Below are 17,796 nucleotides of genomic sequence, written 5' to 3'. Positions count from 1 at the left end.
AAAACCTGTTGGAGTCTGCAAAAGACCTGAAACTGGGACGGAGATTTATCTTCCAACAAGACAATGATCCCAAACATACAGCAAAATCTACAAAGGAATGGTTCACAAATAAACGTATCCAGGTGTTTGAATGGCCAAGTCAAAGTCCAGACCTGAATCCAATCGAGAATCTGTGGAAAGAGCTGAAAACTGCTGTTCACAAACGCTCTCCATCCAACCTCACTGAGCTCGAGCTGTTTTGCAAGGAAGAATGGGCAAGAATTTCAGTCTCTCGATGTGCAAAACTGATAGAGACATACCCCAAGCGACTTGCAGCTGTAATCGCAGCAAAAGGTGGCTCTACAAAGTATTAACGCAAGGGGGCCGAATAATTTTGCACGCCCCACTTTTCATTTTTTTATTAGTTAAAAAAGTTTCAAAAATCCAATAGATTTCGTTCCACTTCACAATTGTGTCCCACTTGTTGGTGATTCTTCACATAAAATAAAAAATTTATATCTTTATGTTTGAAGCCTGAAATGTGGCAAAAGGTTGAAAAGTTCAAGGGGGCCGAATACTTTCGCAAGGCACTGTATACTATACGATATTAAGGGTTAACCCAGACTTTTGTACACTTAGTAGTTAAACATGAACTCAGAATTACAAGTGGAAGCTAAAATGTAATTTAGGATGGAGAATCGGAAATGCTTCTTATACAGAGTGTGGGTATCTGTACCAGGCTATTGAGACAAGTGTGGAGGCCTCCATTCTGCACTTTTAAGAAATGCCTAAACTATATTAATATCACTTAACTACTAAACTAATAAATGAGAATGTGAGTGGCATCCTCTTGTTTATATCCCTTCTTCAGTTTAAGTTACTCCTTATGTTTTCTGTTTAGTAAGCATTATGCTTGGTTATGTCTGTGTGTGTTACAGTAATAAACTGTAACTGAATAGAGGATTACTAAAAACATTTTCTGTGTTTTCTTGGATACTGGTATATGAAATCTGTTATTATAAGTATGTAGATGTACTTAACTGGTATATACAGGTACAGTATACTGGTTAAACTGCGGTAAACTGCAGTAAGTGGAGTAAAACGGATTGGTAGATTGAGTGAATAGGAAGATGAGCGTTGTGTGTATTTTTTTGAAGTCCAAAAGCATTAAAAAAATTCCAACAGTAGCAACAATTCAGCAGATGAGAATTATTTTAAAACAACATTTTACTGGTTGGAGATACATTGCATTCTTTTATTCATGCCTTGTGTTATTTTACAAGCTAAGAGGGTCAAGAGAGATTTACCAGTACAGTAGCTGTTTGTTTAGTTAACTGCACTGAGCCCAAAATTGTGTTCAGTATTAAGTGCGGTGTATTCAGGTCAGGATTATTGTGCTTGAATTAATGTCATGCTCTTATGATGTCACATGCAGGGCTCTTGGTGCCCTTTGAGGCAAGTGAAACATTCTGCCCAGAATAAGATAATTTTTTGTGTAATAATTTATGTATGAATTGGACAAGGGTTAAGTAATCATGTTATTTTTGTGGTTAACGTAGGGCAGTCTTCAGTTGTTTAACGGGCAAATTGTATAACTCTGTGCCTGCCATTAAAAACACACAAATCCAGACGATGTTGCTCATCATCCATATCTCCAAAGGTCAGGTTTAAACACCATTCCAAATTCCAAATCACAGCCCTTGTGAAACAACAGCACCCAGATTCCAGAGGAATTCTTTATTTGACCCATTTAAGGTCAGTGTGACATTTGACTTTAACACCTTACCTGGTATTTGAATACTTTTTTTTTTTCCAGAATTTTTACAAAACAGAACTGAACAAGGAAGAAATGTACATACGCTATATACATAAATTGTATGATCTTCATTTGAAAGCACAGAACTACACAGGTAAAGTTTTTTTAAATAAAATAAATGGTGATGGCGTTTACTTCTAACAAGTAATCTAAATCTTTATTAATTCATAATGTATGTAGTGTGTTTGTTAAGGTTGTTATACAATAGTCAACTCCAATCTCAGAAATCTAGTGCAAGTGTCAGTTGCATCAGACATTTATTATTAATTGAATTGTTGAATTACATGCACCTAAATGGCTTAAATGTAATAAATACTATTATAGCTTTTTAATTTACCTAAGTACTGTTGAATTAAACATGCAATTAAATTGATTTAATTCAGTTTTAAATTGTATTAAATATATGTAAGAACTAATCCAAAACTGTGAATATTGAGAACTGTAGGTGGTGTTCACTGTTGTAGGTCATAGGAGGTTTTCTTAACCAAAATGACTGTCTGCTGTTTTACAGAGGCGGCCTACACACTGCTGCTGTATGACGAGCTTTTGGAGTGGTCTGACAGGCCTCTCAGAGAGTTTCTGAACTACCCTATGCAAACTGAGTGGCAGAGAAAGGAATATCTACACCTCACCATCATTCAGAATTTTGATAGAGGAAAAGTAAGTCATTTTAGTTTCTCTCATGCATCTATTGTATAATCATACAAAAAATGCCCTGAGGTAAACAGCAGTGTCCTTGAGTTAGAGGATGGACTGCAGTGACTGAAAACACAGCAGTTAGAATATTCCTCTGCCATTCAACTGTTCTACAGGAAGAAATCTGAAACGCAGGACTATATTGGAAACAGAAGTATTCTTTCAATGAAGAGATGTTACTTCCATCCATTTGCACTCCGCTTTTCCTGGTGAGGATCGGTTGCAGCAAGCCAAGTAGATCAGCCCAGACTTCCCTGTCCCTGGCAGCAGATTCCAGGATTCTCCTCCTGGGGGATCCACAGGTGCTCCCAAGCCAGCCGAGAGATATAATCCACCCAGCGTGTCCGGGGTCAGCCCAGCAGCCCTGCGGAGAAACCTAATTTCTTCCGCTTGTATCTGCAATCTCGTTCTTTTGGTCATTACCCACAGCTCATGATCATACCGTAGGTGAGGACAGGGACATAGATCGACCAGTAAAACGAGAGCCTTGTCTCCAAAGTCAGCTCAAATGCACCCTGCCCGGGACAGGGTTACCGGGACCTGCTCCTGGAGCCATGCCCCGGGGTGGCATTCGTCAGCAAGTGCCTGGTGGCAGGGCAGCCCCAATAACCCAGCTGGGCTCAGCCCGAAAAGGCAATGCGGGGCCGTCTGACCACCTGCAAAACGAAGGGTGAGGGTCGGGTGCGATGCCAGGCTAGTGGCAGGCAAAAGTGGAAAAGACCTAGGCGAGATGTAACTTGTGTATAATATTTGACTATATTCAATAAAGTATTCAGACCTTTCCTGTGTTGTAAAAGTTTAATTACAGAATGGTGCAAACACAATTTCTAATTAATAATTTATTCAAAACCCAGCAGCATGGTGGCACAGTGGTTAGCATTGCTGCCTCTCATAGGTGGGGCCCTGAGTTAGGTAATGGATCTGGGATGCTATCTGTGTGGAGTTTGTTTGTTTTCCCCGTGTTCACATCGGTTTCCTCTGGGTGTTTTAGTTCTCTCTCACAATCCAAAGACTATTAGGAGAATTCAGTTCTGGGAAAATTGGCCCTGGCGTGCATGTGAGGGTAAGTGCCTGCCCTGTGATGGGTTGGGGTCAGCAAAAACAGCAAAAGGCAAAAATGGGTATTCATACCCATGAAATCAATATTTGGTAGAAGCACCTTTGATTACAATTACAGCCACAAGTCTTTTAGGATTTCTACCAACTTTGCACACCAGCTAGATGCAATTTTTGCCCATACATCTTAACGGAATTTGCTCAAACTGTTTCATATTGCTTGGGGATCATTTATGGACATCATTTTTCAAGTTTTCTAAAGATCTGCAGTGGTATTCATGTTAAGACTTTGACTGTGGCACTCAAGGACATTTGCTTTCTTACTCTTAAATATTTATTTGGCTTTGTGTATTGGGTCATTGCTGAAAGGTAATGTTTTGTCCCAGTTTTATGTCTTAAGCAGGTTTTCCTCTATGATATGCCAGAACTTGCTCCATCTGTATTCACATCAGTCTTGATAAATTTCCCAGTCCCTGCTGATAAAAAGGAGAGCTATAACATAATGCTGCTTGACAGGAGGGATGGTGTTGAGTTTGTGGTGCATTATGCTGGGTTTGCATCAGATGGAAAGCTTAATTTAGACCAAAAATTTCCCATTTTTATCTTGTCTAAGAAAACCTTTGCCACATATTTGCAGTTTCATGTAAATGCATTGTTACAAACTCCATGTGTAATTTAAAATTGTTTTTCCCCTTTGTCAGACAAGCCAGCTGTTTGGAATGACTGGGATATTGTTGACTCGTTTTTTTATTGTTGACTCTAATTTTCTCCCATCTCAGCCATTGAACTCAGTAGTCCTTTTAAAGTCACCGTTGGCCTCACTTTGGTATCCCTAACCCGTTTCCTCCTTTCTCAGCTGCTTAGTTTGGAGGGACAGCCTGATCTAGGCAGTGTCGGGGTGTGTCCCACTTGTTTAATGATATTAAGAATCTTTGAATTCTCCTTCTCCCTTCTGATTTGTCTGTGATTAATACAGCTTTATCCCCGAGATGTTTTCAAACCTCCTTGGTCTTCGTGGTTGAATGTCTCCTTGAAATTTACTTCCAGACTGAGGGATTTTACAGAGAGAAGTGTATTTATTCTGAAATCATTTGAGCCACTATTTATGCAAACAATAACCACTCAATTAATAGTGTAGCTTATTAAGGTAATGCACCAAAATTAATTTAGGATTATCACAGCAATCACAACTTTTCCATTTTGCTTTCATATTAATTTTCTATTTACTTCTTACTTTTTTCTTTTGTTTTCTTTTTTGCTTTGAATGTATAAAATAAATTGTGTGTATATAAGTATGCTAATTCCAAGTATTATGACAAATGTTAAGGGTCTGAATGCTTTTGGAAGTCACTGTATACAAAAAGTACAAATTAAACGTAAACCTCAGTGTTTAACCAGCACTTTGAAGATCATTAAATTCACAAGTAATGATTTTTGCATTTTCCTAAGGATTTTTTTTTAATAGTGCCAATAGAAAATTGCACTGATTCTTTAAAAGCTAAGTAGGAACAAGTGTAGCAGTGTTTGGATGTGAAAACAGAGAAAATGCTATTGATTATAACTTAATTTTGAAATAAAGTATGCGTCAAAATATGTGCTTCTTTCTGTTGCAAGCACTGATGTACTAAATTTGCCATTATTTATTGCATGCTTTATAGTCTCATTTTCATGCATGTGGTATTGTTAATGCATTACACCTATTTCATTCACTAGTGTGTAAAAAGCCTTTGATATATGTAACCCAATTGTTCATTGTGTTCATAAGTTATGTCTTCTTGCAGTGTTGGGAGAATGGCATCATCCTTTGCAGGGAACTTGCAGATCAGTATGAGACCTACTATGACTACAGGAATCTTAGCAAAATGAGGGTAAGTGGGATTTTTTAACTGTGTGCTTGTGCTTGTTTTTTTTTTCTTATGTGTTAAAATGTTGAAAAGTCTAGTAAAAATTTAATATTCTTGTGAGACATGCGGGTGATATTTGAAGACTGGCAAATCATAAATGATGAATTGCATTCTATTATGATCTTCAAACTATATGTCAAGTCCCTTTGAAAACATATACCGACTATATTATATACATTAAGGTTTCTTTAATAATAAATTGTATGTTTTTGTACTGTAGAAATACACAGTGATATTTTCTCATCACTCAAAGTTACTGTAGTTTTATGGCATTTTATCAAATAAAGCACAAAAGAGTGTTGTTCACCAAGGACAAACACTTCTAATTTTGTCTTCTCTTTTACTGAAAGATGATGGAGGCTTCACTGTATGACAAAATAATGGATCAGCAGCGTCTGGAGCCTGAGTTTTTCAGAGTTGGGTTCTATGGCAAGAAGTTTCCTTTCTTTTTGCGGGTAAGTCTTCAGTATTTTGTTCTTTACTCTTTATTTGCAAAATACGTTTTTTTATTTAAAAAAAAACTTGAATACACCCTTTTCCCCAGTGCAGAGAGAATGATGGCAAGATTCTTTTTTAAAAATACTTTATTTACCTTGTACTGTATCTACAGACTTAATAAAGAATTTTATCATGTTCACGGTTGCCTAGACCACCCTCAGCAATCATCCACACCAACTGAACTGCAACCAAACTCGCTGCATCACCTGTAAATATATATTCAAGGCCCCTCTGGACAATTCTGGATCATGTATTTCCAGCAACCTTATTTACTGCATTTCTTGCAGAAAACGCTCAGCTATTTACATTGGTGAGACAGGAAGAAGACTGGGAGGCCATTTTTAGGAACATGCCAGGGCTGTGAGGATCGAAGTTCTCTCCAGTCCCATATTTTCCCATTTAACCTCAAATGACCATGATCATACTGATCTCTCCATCTGCGTCCTCACAGAGGGGTTTCGGAACTCCTGTTGCAGAAAGACATATAAAACCAAAATTATCCTTTATAAATGATCACACCTTCCCCCTTTGCTTAATGATGGACTCGTCTCCTTCTGTTTCTGTAAATTTTTATTTACAGGTTTTGACTTCACACCTCTCTTCTAGTTCTCCCAGAGTGTCGATGCTCCTGCCTCCTCTTAACTACCGTGTCTTTTCTTCTCCCATCCTTCATTAACTGCCCTCTTTCCATCACACCTGAAGAAGGTTTCACAGCCAAAATGTTGTCTCTTTTCTTTTAGCATGTAATAAACCTTTACCTGATCCTTTGCATTTTATAATGATACCTCTTTTGAGGTATAATATTTAACTTATATTTCCAAAACACAACTTGTATAGGTTGTATACAGTACATTTGCAGCAAGCACCAAACTAATCCACTAGATGGCATCTTCAACCATTTTTAGCTCTGATGTTGAAGGCTTTTGAAGTATCAGTTATTGTGCTACCCCTTGGCCAGCATTTGCTTTGTGAAAGCATCAAAAAAATGTACCTCTTTATTTGTTTATACTGTATATTTTGTAGCCTACATGCTGTTTTGTGCCTTTACTGTAATGCATACTGGTCTACATTTGACTAATTCCTTAGTCAACTAAAAATATTATCTGTTTAGCTGATGCCATTATCTGTAATTTTCAGTTGCGTGCAAAGAGTACAATAAGCACACAAATATGTAGCTAATACAATCAAACAACATAATAAATATTATATATAACAAATCACTGGCTTTAAAATGTATCAGTGATCCGTGCAGGAAAAAGGACCATACAGTATTAATGTACCCCTTCAAATTGTTCTGACTGTTTCTAGAGATTCTTCTACAGTATGAATTGTCAAGACAATTCTTCTACTAAACAGTATGACTGGGTATACAGTCAGAAGTGTGTAATTAACATTTAGAGTAAATCTTCATTTAGAATATTGTGGTGAGACCTAAAACCTGGGATTCTCCAAGAAATTGCCAGATGAAATTTTATTTTCATGTAGCTATTGAATGACCAAGTAAGATGTTGTGAATAGCTTCCTCTTGTTATTCAGCCTTTTGTAAATTCTTACATTCTTGTGATTCAAATGCAATAATATAGAATTGATTTTATTTAATTCTAATCAAAAGTATAGAAGTGCAGGGTGCTAGTAATATAGTAATTGTAATGTAAGTAGAGAAGAAAGGACTATTCAACCTCACAGAGTACAGGGCAATACAGATAAGTGCCCATACAGGGTAAATATGGTGAAGTCAAGTGAACACTACAAGTAGTAGTACTACATATAAGCAGGCTTTCAAGTGTGGGTAGCCACAGTGTAGTTACTGGGAAATAATGACAAAAAAACAAGCAGTCTCGGCAGTGGATTTAAAGACTAAGGTTTAGTACAGTTCTGATCTCTGTAGATAGGTCTTTTCACCAGAGAGGGTCAAGATTAGTGAAGATGAGACCAGTTGGTTATGGATTTTAAAAGCTTTAGGGAGCCATTGAAGTGAATAGAGTAGTGGGATGGCATGAGAGGAACAGAGAATATCAAAGATAGAAGAGAGGACAGGCAAAGAGTTATAGATGAGCTGGCATGGATAACTAAGCAGAAGAAGGGAAGAAGGATAAGAGGGAGCTGCAGTAGTCTATGCAGGACAGAACAAGAGCCCTCACTACACTATACAGCTGCTCTAGGAATCTGAACCAGAGCCCACACTAGGTACCGGGCTCAGCTTAAACTACTGCTGTAGGAATCTGAACCAGAGCCCACACTAGGTACCGGGCTCAGCTTAAACTACTGCTGTAGGAATCAGAACCAGAGCCCACACTAGGTACCGGGCTCAACTTAGACTACTGCTGTAGGAATCGGAACCAGAGCCCACACTAGGTAACAGGGAGGTTGCTTATGCTGTATGTAGTACAAGTAAGCAGTGTTTCCACCTGTTTCCTAGGGTTTCTTCTATAAGCAGCCTTTCAAGTGTGGGTAGCCACAGTGCAGTTACTGGGAAGAAATGACAAAAAAACAAGCAGTCTCAACAGTGGATTTTAAGGATAAGGTTTAGTACAGTTCTGATCTCTGTAGATGGGTCTTTTTTCACCAGAGAGTCCCTTAATTACTGCACTGGGAATCAGAAACAGAGCCCACATTAGGAACCCGGCTCTGCCTAGACTACTGCTCTGGGAATCAGAACTAGAGCCTGCATTAGGAGCTGTGTGGGACATTTTGTTAGGGTGGGCTGTGTTCCATTGCAGTCCAGTGTGGGAAGGGGTCAAGGACGACTCTGAGCTTTCTGACAGTAGCTGAGGGGAAGAGGGGGTGGAGCCAAGTGAAATGGAGATGTGGTGATTGATGCAAGGGGAGGAAAGAGCAGAGTAGACAAGATGGCAGAGAGATATGTGGTGAAGCAGGGTGGTTACTGAGGGATGGAAGGGCAGTTTTCAGTTTTATCAGCATGGAGGTAGGAAGAGAAGCCATTTGTGGGGATCAAAGGACCCAAGATGAGGGTGTAGAGAGAAAAGAATTATACACGTCAGAGAGTCATTTCAAAGGATTTTACACAAGGGATTCTCTTCATATCTTAGAAATCCACATTGTTCAGTCTTTTAACAGACAGCATACTTGTTACACGGCTGTTTCTTTTTCTGTTTTAATATATTATTATATGATTTTACAGAATCAGCATTGTTTGGAGGTCTTCTGGGCAGTATGAAAATATTGCACGTTATTGACATAAGCACTTAAGGCACCTTCTCTCAATCTTTTACAGAACAAAGAGTTTGTTTGCCGTGGACATGACTATGAGAGACTGGAGGCTTTCCAGCAACGCATGCTGAATGAGTTCCCCCATGCAATCGCCATGCAGCATGTTAATCAGCCAGATGAGACCATCTTTCAGGCAGAAGCCCAGTGTATCCAGATCACTACTAGAGCCCCAGTACAATCATGGGTTTAGCTGGTTACATTTTCAGAACAAAGTAATGTATTGTGACTGGTTTTGAAGTATGCTCTAGTTTCTAAGACAATTACTTTGGGAAGGTGATTTTTCTGGATCAGTTCTTCTGGCTTTACAATATTCCAGGTAATATTTTGACATGCTTCAGAAGGAAAGTAAAAGGCAGTGAAGAGAACGTATTGCCACAAAAGAGGAAGATTTGTGTTATCAGTAGTGTATATGGTTGCTTGGTACAGTATACTGTATCTACGTGATACTCAATGTGATTTAAACACTTTTTTGGCATAAAGCCACTGTTTTTGCATTATTATTGCTAAACTGAAATGATCACCATATCTAGTTCACCTTTTATGCTGTCATTAGCACAGGCAAGAGTCAATCAGAACAGCTGGATCAAATCTATGTGGAAAAAGTTTTGGCAGACACCAATATTGCAGTATAAAGCAATAACTGAATGTGATTATACTGAGTTTTAGAGTTTTTAAAAAAGTATAATAGTACTTAATCCTGTGCAATGAAAGATGCTGTAATGCACAGCCCAAAATCAAAAAAGATTTTAATACATTTTAGGCATAAGTCCATTATGGTAATACAAGCAGACTGCCATGATGGCTGTAGAAAATAGATGTGCTTTGGGTGCAGAAGTGTTCCCCTGAGTGCATTTACAGCAGACAAGTGTGGTCTAATAGCATTAACATAGTAGTTTGTTATCCTTGTTCACTGTAAATCATTTAACTTATGTCACAGGGGTCTTACAGCATCCAAGTCATATTTATGTTTTGTGAATATTTAGGGTAGCATGATGTAACATCTGATTTAATGCTCAGCTTCCACTCCTTATGCCTTGATATCTCTGTGTGGAAGTGAATAACACATTCAGCTGCGGAACAAAGAAGAAGCTGACTTTGAGGAATGTTTTAACACTTGTGAACTATCTCAAAGTCACAGCCCCTTGACTGAATGCGTGCAGATTTGCAGATCTATGCTGTAAGTCCCATCCCAGAGAGCCAAGATGTGCTGCAGAGGGATGGAGTTCCAGACAACATTAAGAGTTTCTATAAAGTCAACCACATCTGGAGATTCAGATATGACAGACCTTTCCATAAAGGCACAAAGGATAAGGAAAATGAATTTAAGGTATGGTACCAAATGCTGAATCAAAGCTTGCTACCTTATACTTCACACACACATTTGTTTAAGTACCTTGTCCCTTCATTATTAAAATTCAATTAAAAGATTAAATTAATATAAGTTGTTAAATGAAGGAAATTGTTTTTTAATCCTGGTTTACATAACTGAAATTCCTCAAAAACAAGAGTAATGTGCAATAAGCAGCAGACTTACATTTACTAGCAATAGCTGTAAAAATCATTTTCTGTGCATATGATGGAATATCAGGAGCTTTGTATACTTATTTAGGTTATTCGATGTCTGAATCTGGAGGCTCCCGATAGCAGTTAAAACACGTGTGAATAGAATGCACAGAGGACACAGCCTGCAGTGTGGGTTTTGATGTGCTTTCCTGTTCTTGTGATTGCAGAGCTTGTGGGTCGAGAGAACCACGCTGACTCTCGTGCAGAGCCTCCCTGGCATCTCACGGTGGTTTGAGGTGGAGAAGCGAGAGCTGGTGAGTGCAGCCTTTAAAGCCACAGGTTTCCTTCTGTGTTCATGCCTTGTGACTGTGTTAACAAGTTTTGCCTTGCCTGAGAATGACAGTTCTAAAACAGAGCACCAGCAGGATAAGTGTTTAGCTCAGCACCTTCCTTTCAATATGGAAAATTGTGTGTGGGCAAAAATGTGCAGCTTGTGCAAATAAAGGTTTTTTTATATTCAAATGTGAAGTATTAAAAATTCAGACACCATACTGGACACAGGATGCAGGATACAGGAAACAACACCACAAGCATGGCAGGTGATAGTGATATGAGTGCAAGACACTGCTAATAACAGCTTGCACAACTAAAAGAAAAGAAAAGAGAAAAAATTATTTACTAGAGATATTGCTCTATTTCATTTAAAAGAAGAGAAAATAAAATAGAATTGGAGACTGCTTCAGATAATACAAAATGTCAACATATAAGCATGCGTAGGTTGTAAACGAACAAGTAAATGTTTATTTCATGCTGGAAAGAGAAAAAAGGAAATACAGCGTATTCTTTTTGCTGTGGAGGCCCCACATCTGAAATGATGTATTTCTTTTCTTCTTTTTTCAGCGTGGAATAAACCTTTATAATATGAGTTATATTTTAAATGTATTCATGTTTAATTTCATGACTTTGGAATCTATCTGTTCATATCTTCCAAACTTTGCTTACTAAAAAAAATCACAACCTAGTAATAAGACCCCATTTTAGATTTGAATTAGCATAACGAACATAAATGAAACTGACCTGCCTATTAATATGTTCCTATGTTTGCATTACCTTCCTATCCATTGATGCTGAGGGGTAAATGATTATTGAAACTGTCCGTTTAATGATGAGGCAAAACAAGAATGTGTTGCTCTGATGTTGACAGGAGGCTTCACAGATTTAAAAAAATCAGAAATCCAAAAAATTTATAAAGAAAATATTGATAAATAATGGACACATTTACATTTATATAGCAATTCTGATTAAAAAACAGTTCACTAAACAGTTAGGTTACAGATGAGGAGAAGAAATATATAGCCTGCAGTAGGTACTGTACATCTCCATTTCTACACCACAGAACAAGTATGTTTACATAAATTAGAAGTAAATCACTGCATGTAATTGATAGTCTACTGTGTGCCCTTGGGTGTAAAACCACAATGATCTATTTAAGTCATTAATGGTGGTCACTGCCAGGAATTTGGTGCTTTTTTTCCCTGCTCTTTGAACTTTTTGACTACGGTGTCGACTCACATTGTGATAAATTCCTGTAAGGGCCCTTGTATTTCTGGGTCTTTTTCTACATCTTTTAACCCTGCTGTCTGGTTTGGCTATCTACTGAAGTGTGTTTGCTATTTCATAAGTGCTGATGGTTGGGCCACCTCTTCACACTTGTTTGTACCAACATCACCGGACTTATTTGTACCAGCAGGTCTCTCAACTCAAAACAGCGTCCTTGTTCAGGAATACTAGCGGTAATTGTAGACCTGTTGTGACATTTTAAAAGCAATTATAAAAGCAAGTACATGGGGAAAAAAAATAAAAAAAAACACTGCCGAACAGAGAAAAAAGTTATACATTTAGTATTAATACAATAAATAATTTGGAAAGCTTAAAAGATCATTTCTGATACAAATGACTTGATAAAGCCTTAAAGCAAGTGTTTACATTATTTTTATGTTTGTTTTTTTTTGGTTGGTATTAGGTGGTATCATTGTCATCCTTCATTTAGTTGTTTATATTCTGAGAAAACATACATAGCTGGTCTATTTCATTTTTTAAAGCCTATTGTGCCTCACTCAAGTTTTTATAAAAGGCTGTTTGGCTGTCCGTTTTCATTATGAATAAAGGATTTTCACAGTAAGATTAACAAATTAAAAAACCTGTTTTCTGTAGAGTAAGTGTCAGGAGTGATTTATATTTTCTACATGTTTCTTGGTTTTTGTTGTTTAAGAATTAATCAGTCCTTTCCCATAGCTGTGAAAAGTCCAGAATGATTTTACATCAGACTTTACCTGTGTTGAAAAGGCTCTTGTGTTTACAAAAGAATGAATAAAGATCAGTGAAGGAGGCTCGGTTGTGTTTTTCAGATTGAGATGAGCCCTTTGGAAAATGCTATTGAGGTAATAGAGAATAAAAACCTGCAGCTGAGAACACTCATTAGTCAGTGTCAGGCTCGACAAATGCAGAATATCAACCCCCTCACAATGTGCCTGAACGGAGTCATCGATGCTGCTGTCAATGGAGGTCTTGCCAGATACCAAGAGGTAATGCCGTTGCAATAAACTCATAACATTTATGGATATGCTAGTACCACTGACGATTAGAACAAGGGGTAATGGAGGACTGTATATAACCCATTCCAGGATAGATCTTCTGATTATATAAACAGAAGACCAGATCTGGGCTGTTGCCCTAACATTGTAGTTTGTGAGCTTGAGTCTTTAAAAATTGCTTAGCAACTGCACATTCTGTACTGCAAATTGTGATATGTATTTTTATCCAAGATTTTAAGAAAATCAGTCGGAAGCCTGCCACATTTATAGGGGTCACCTCACTGCCTGCTTGCCTCCCACAATTTTTACCAGGTGATTATTCAGTGCCGCTCTGAGAATCACAGTAGGCAGTAAAGTGGATTTCAATGCCACCAGCAAACTGGATTGTTAATCAGATCACTATAATACACATTTAAATGTTCTGTTGATGAAAGTTGCATGAATCCGACTGCATTATTCACAGTAGCATTTTTATCGGTCTTAGGGAATATTATTTTATATAATTCTGCATTTTTAATATTGGAAAAGTCATTGTTCCCTAAAGTGATCTTTTGAATTCCAGTAAGTTGACAGTTTTCAGACATTAGTGGCATATGTCGATCATCATGTGTCAGTGAGTAAATATTGATTTTACTTGAACATTGTTTTGTTTCAAGCCAGTAAAATAATTTTTGGATTGTACTGGAGCTAACAGGATTTAGTTCATTTCTGTTTATTATGCTTTTTTTTTTGTTATAGATTAAGAGAAAACAGTTAAGTATAATGTAGGAAAATGTGCTTGCCAGGATAGGCTTTGGTTTCCCACAACACAGTACAGTAATGGATAAAGTGGTTAGAAAATGGGTGAATGGAAAAAAATATTTTTCTATTTTTTTTAGTTTTTGTCTCCTATGCTGGTATATTTGAACTGCATCAGTGTAGTCCAATGCACAAACAAGGAATTTAGAGTTATCTTTCTACTTTTGACTTTTTCTATCATTGAATATCCTTCTTATAAATTTAATGTAATCCTGTCAGTTCCTCTCGTATTTCTCTCTGTTAATTTGAAGCCCTATTTGGCTCTTACAGTCTTATGTATACTTTTTAAAGATTAGAGATTTTTTAGGAGCTACAGTGACTTTAATTAATCCATTTTGATATGCTTATTTTCAAGTCTTCTGAACATCATTATTAATTTTCTATTTAAATGTTCCTAGTGCTGAAATCTGGTTAATAGTCATTCTTAAAATTAAAGCATTAATACTTCAGTGCACATCAATTAAGCTGTGAGTTCCGAAAACCAAAGTAGAGATATTGCTTTAACAATGCTTTTTTCATTATCACATTTAATCCTTTTCTTCAAAGCTGTTACAGCCTTTTAAATTCTCTGGGGCGGTTTTGAATCTGTTTTGAAAAACAATATAAGTGGCATAAACCGTACAATTACAGCCAAAAGATTCGTACAAGTCATTCCCTAAATCAAAATGAGTCAATGGTTTTAAATTAGTCAGTGAAAACTGCAATGAGCACAGTAGTTCCTCTTTGTTAACCTATTAAAGCATTATTGTTTTTCATTGAATGTCATCTCCTAAAGCCTGCTAAGTGACACAAAGCACTGACCTTGGGAGAAATGTCCGACACTTGAATGGCTTATCCTTAGTGACATTCATTTTACTTAATTCTTACTATGGAACAATTTAGATATTGGTGGTTATTAAAACAGGAGATTCAGTCCTTCACTATGTTCATAGTTCCTCAGATAAATCCCTTGTATAATACACTGTGCAAAGTATTACATCTTTGGGAACATGAGCCTTGAATACTGAACAATAAATCTTTGTAAAGCCTTCTTCGGGTTTTTTGTTCAGGAAAAGAAAGCACTATTCAAATGTTTTCTTTGTTGTGCATTCCACTGTACTTTTTTAAGTTTTAGGATGATAATAACATGTGTTAAGGGGGTTAACTAGTGATGGCAGAGCAGATTTTATCCAGAGTTGTAGGAGGCTGCATTCCATCATTCTGTCTGCCAGCAAAATAGTCTCCTAAAAATAAGAGGAATATTGTATTCTATTATGGTATCATTACAGAAATGAATACATAATTTTGTCTGCATTTTGCAAATATGTAAAGACACATGTAGAAAGTACTGAATTATTTTGTCAGGTGTTACTAACTGTATATGCAGACCTTGACTAAGTGACGCATTAAAGGATACATTACATGTTAAGCAAATCATCTGTTCGGCTCGTAACTGTGCTGCACTACATACTGTAATTTGTCACAGGCATTCTTTGTAAAGGACTACATCATAAATCATCCTGAGGATGGAGAAAAGATTGGCCGGCTCAGAGAGCTCATGTTTGAACAGGTAAGTGCACAAATAACTCCTGTCTACACATCTTCTGATTATAAGAACAGAAGAAATGTATTTGGGAACAGACAATTTTATCTGTGAAAGTCACACCTATTTTTACTTTTTAAGGCACACATACTGGAATATGGGTTGGCTGTGCATGAAAAATTTGTTCCTCAGGACATGCGACCTCTACATAAAAAGTTGGTTGATCAGTTTCATCTGATGAAAACAAGCTTGGGAATACAGGTAACTAATCTCTTCTGCTTATTTTTTTTTAATTTATTGAAGTGCAAGGATGCTGTAGGCAAGAAAGAAGGAATTATAAATACCAGAAAACAAATATTTGTGTTGAAGATTTAAAAGACATAATTGTTCAATGGTGTCAGTCTATTTTTCTCTTTGTAGAATGAGGGTACTGAGACATCATATATGTTAGAAGTGATATTGACAAACAAAAGAAGGACAATGCTCAGGTTTAATGGATTAAATAAAATAGTTGCAAACAATGTATTTAATGGCTTGTAGGAAAGGCAACTGTTAGATTTTTCACTTCCACACTTTTTTACATGAGCAACACATTCTGGAACACGCGCACCATTATGTCTCCAAACTTCAGTCAAGTCCGTCTAGGGCAGAACAACATTGCACAACGTTGCAGTCTTCCAGCATGCGCGTGATCCTCATTCAGACAGTAAGCTGCAGTCTGTCTGCTGATGCGGGAGGAATGTCTTCCTGGAATTCCTGTGCTGTAACCAACATTATGCAGAGAGATCAGATGGATGCAATGGTCTTGAGCCAGTGTGATGACACACTATCTACTAGAATGTAGCCTATTTATTCCATAACTGTTTTCTAGTTTCTCTGGACTAGTCTTCTGACTGTTGAAGTAGAGAATTTCAATTTCTAGCCAGCTTCTCTGAAGAGAATGTGCCTTCAGTCATGCCGATAGCAACGAGGTGATCTTTATTATAAAAGCGGGGAATAATCATAACTTTTGCTGTTGTTACATTAAATAAAGTCATGATTTTTTAATTGCTATGTATTCAGATTTTTCATCAAAACTCATTTTGGAAATTTAAACACACCACAAATACCAAAGACGGAGCACTTGGAGGTTTAATAAAATCACCTGACTTGATAAGTATTTTGTTATTACAAGGATCAATACTACTAAAATCAACAGTCATTTCTTCTCATTGCAATATGTAATTTTTTTTTATTTTTAATGTTCATGGTGAGATATTCGTGTAAAATTTACACTGTTGTGTTTGATAACTTCGGAAATGCATCAGTGTAAATTTTACATTATATTGAAACTCTTCTAAATGTCTCTTTCCTTTGGCTACTTAGGATTTCCCAGCCTATGTACGTGCAAGCCCTATTCATTTCACCAATGGTAGTCCACGTATATGCAGGAATTCAGTGCCTAACGCCATAAGCCCAGATGGTGCTAGAGTCATAGCAAGGCGCAGGTAAGTTTCAGTACAATATTCTTCAGCCTCATTGACAGGATACATTGACGAAGGCAGTTGTAGGATAGTGTCCATTAGTTATTGATGTGTTCTGAAATAATTGTTTAAACATCTAAGAAGGTTTACAGAATCTATTTCTTAGTTTTGTTTCTTTTGTATTTACTTGGTGGCTCTATGAAAATATTGTGCTTGTGAATTGATCTGTTGAATTTGTATATGTGCTTTGTTGCATATTGTTCCATTCCTCCCAGAAGCATTGGAAGGTGCATTCAGTTCTTTCTGCCTGCTTTTCTGGTCAAACAAAAGCAGTGAGATATTGCTTAGGCTTTAGCCTAGAGATTTGTGTGCTTTAATGTTTTAAGTTGTATAAATGGGGGATTTATACAAGATTTATGAGGATAAATGTTCTGCTTCCTAAAATAGTTACAAAAAAATCGAAAACCACAGATTCACAGTATGTATGGTTTATTCTTATATTTACATCGATAAAGAGAGACATTCCCTAAGTGGGAAAACCTTTTCTGATTTATTTATTTTAGCCCCCTAAGCTACCCAGCTGTCAACAGATACTCTTCATCGTCACTGTCATCTCAAGCCTCTAATGAAGTCAGTAACATCACTGGACAGTCAGAGAGTTCTGATGAAGTCTTCAACATGCAGGTAAAACTCATAGTAGGAAGGAGGGATTATCCATTTTTTTTGTTTTATACTT

General features: G+C 37.0%; 1 protein-coding gene across 2 annotated transcripts in view; it reads left to right on the top strand.

Moving 5' to 3' along the window:
* The window catches only part of dock4b (dedicator of cytokinesis 4b), a 159,065-nt gene that overhangs the window by 123,160 nt on the left and 18,109 nt on the right, over positions 1-17,796 (top strand). For both annotated transcript variants that reach the window (XM_088644866.1, XM_088644865.1), the window contains 12 exons: positions 1,796-1,889; positions 2,307-2,455; positions 5,329-5,415; positions 5,802-5,906; positions 9,185-9,326; positions 10,341-10,507; positions 10,911-10,997; positions 13,092-13,268; positions 15,541-15,624; positions 15,739-15,858; positions 16,963-17,084; positions 17,624-17,744. In XM_088644866.1, coding sequence (XP_088500992.1) covers positions 1,796-1,889; positions 2,307-2,455; positions 5,329-5,415; positions 5,802-5,906; positions 9,185-9,326; positions 10,341-10,507; positions 10,911-10,997; positions 13,092-13,268; positions 15,541-15,624; positions 15,739-15,858; positions 16,963-17,084; positions 17,624-17,744 — 1,455 coding nt within the window. The remainder of the gene's footprint in view (positions 1-1,795; positions 1,890-2,306; positions 2,456-5,328; positions 5,416-5,801; positions 5,907-9,184; positions 9,327-10,340; positions 10,508-10,910; positions 10,998-13,091; positions 13,269-15,540; positions 15,625-15,738; positions 15,859-16,962; positions 17,085-17,623; positions 17,745-17,796) is intronic.

The sequence above is a fragment of the Lepisosteus platostomus genome, chromosome 9 (genome assembly GCF_059453375.1).
Source record: "Lepisosteus platostomus isolate fLepPlt1 chromosome 9, fLepPlt1.hap1, whole genome shotgun sequence".
NCBI classification, from domain to species: domain Eukaryota; kingdom Metazoa; phylum Chordata; class Actinopteri; order Semionotiformes; family Lepisosteidae; genus Lepisosteus; species Lepisosteus platostomus.
This window is presented reverse-complemented; position numbering and strand designations above follow the sequence as displayed.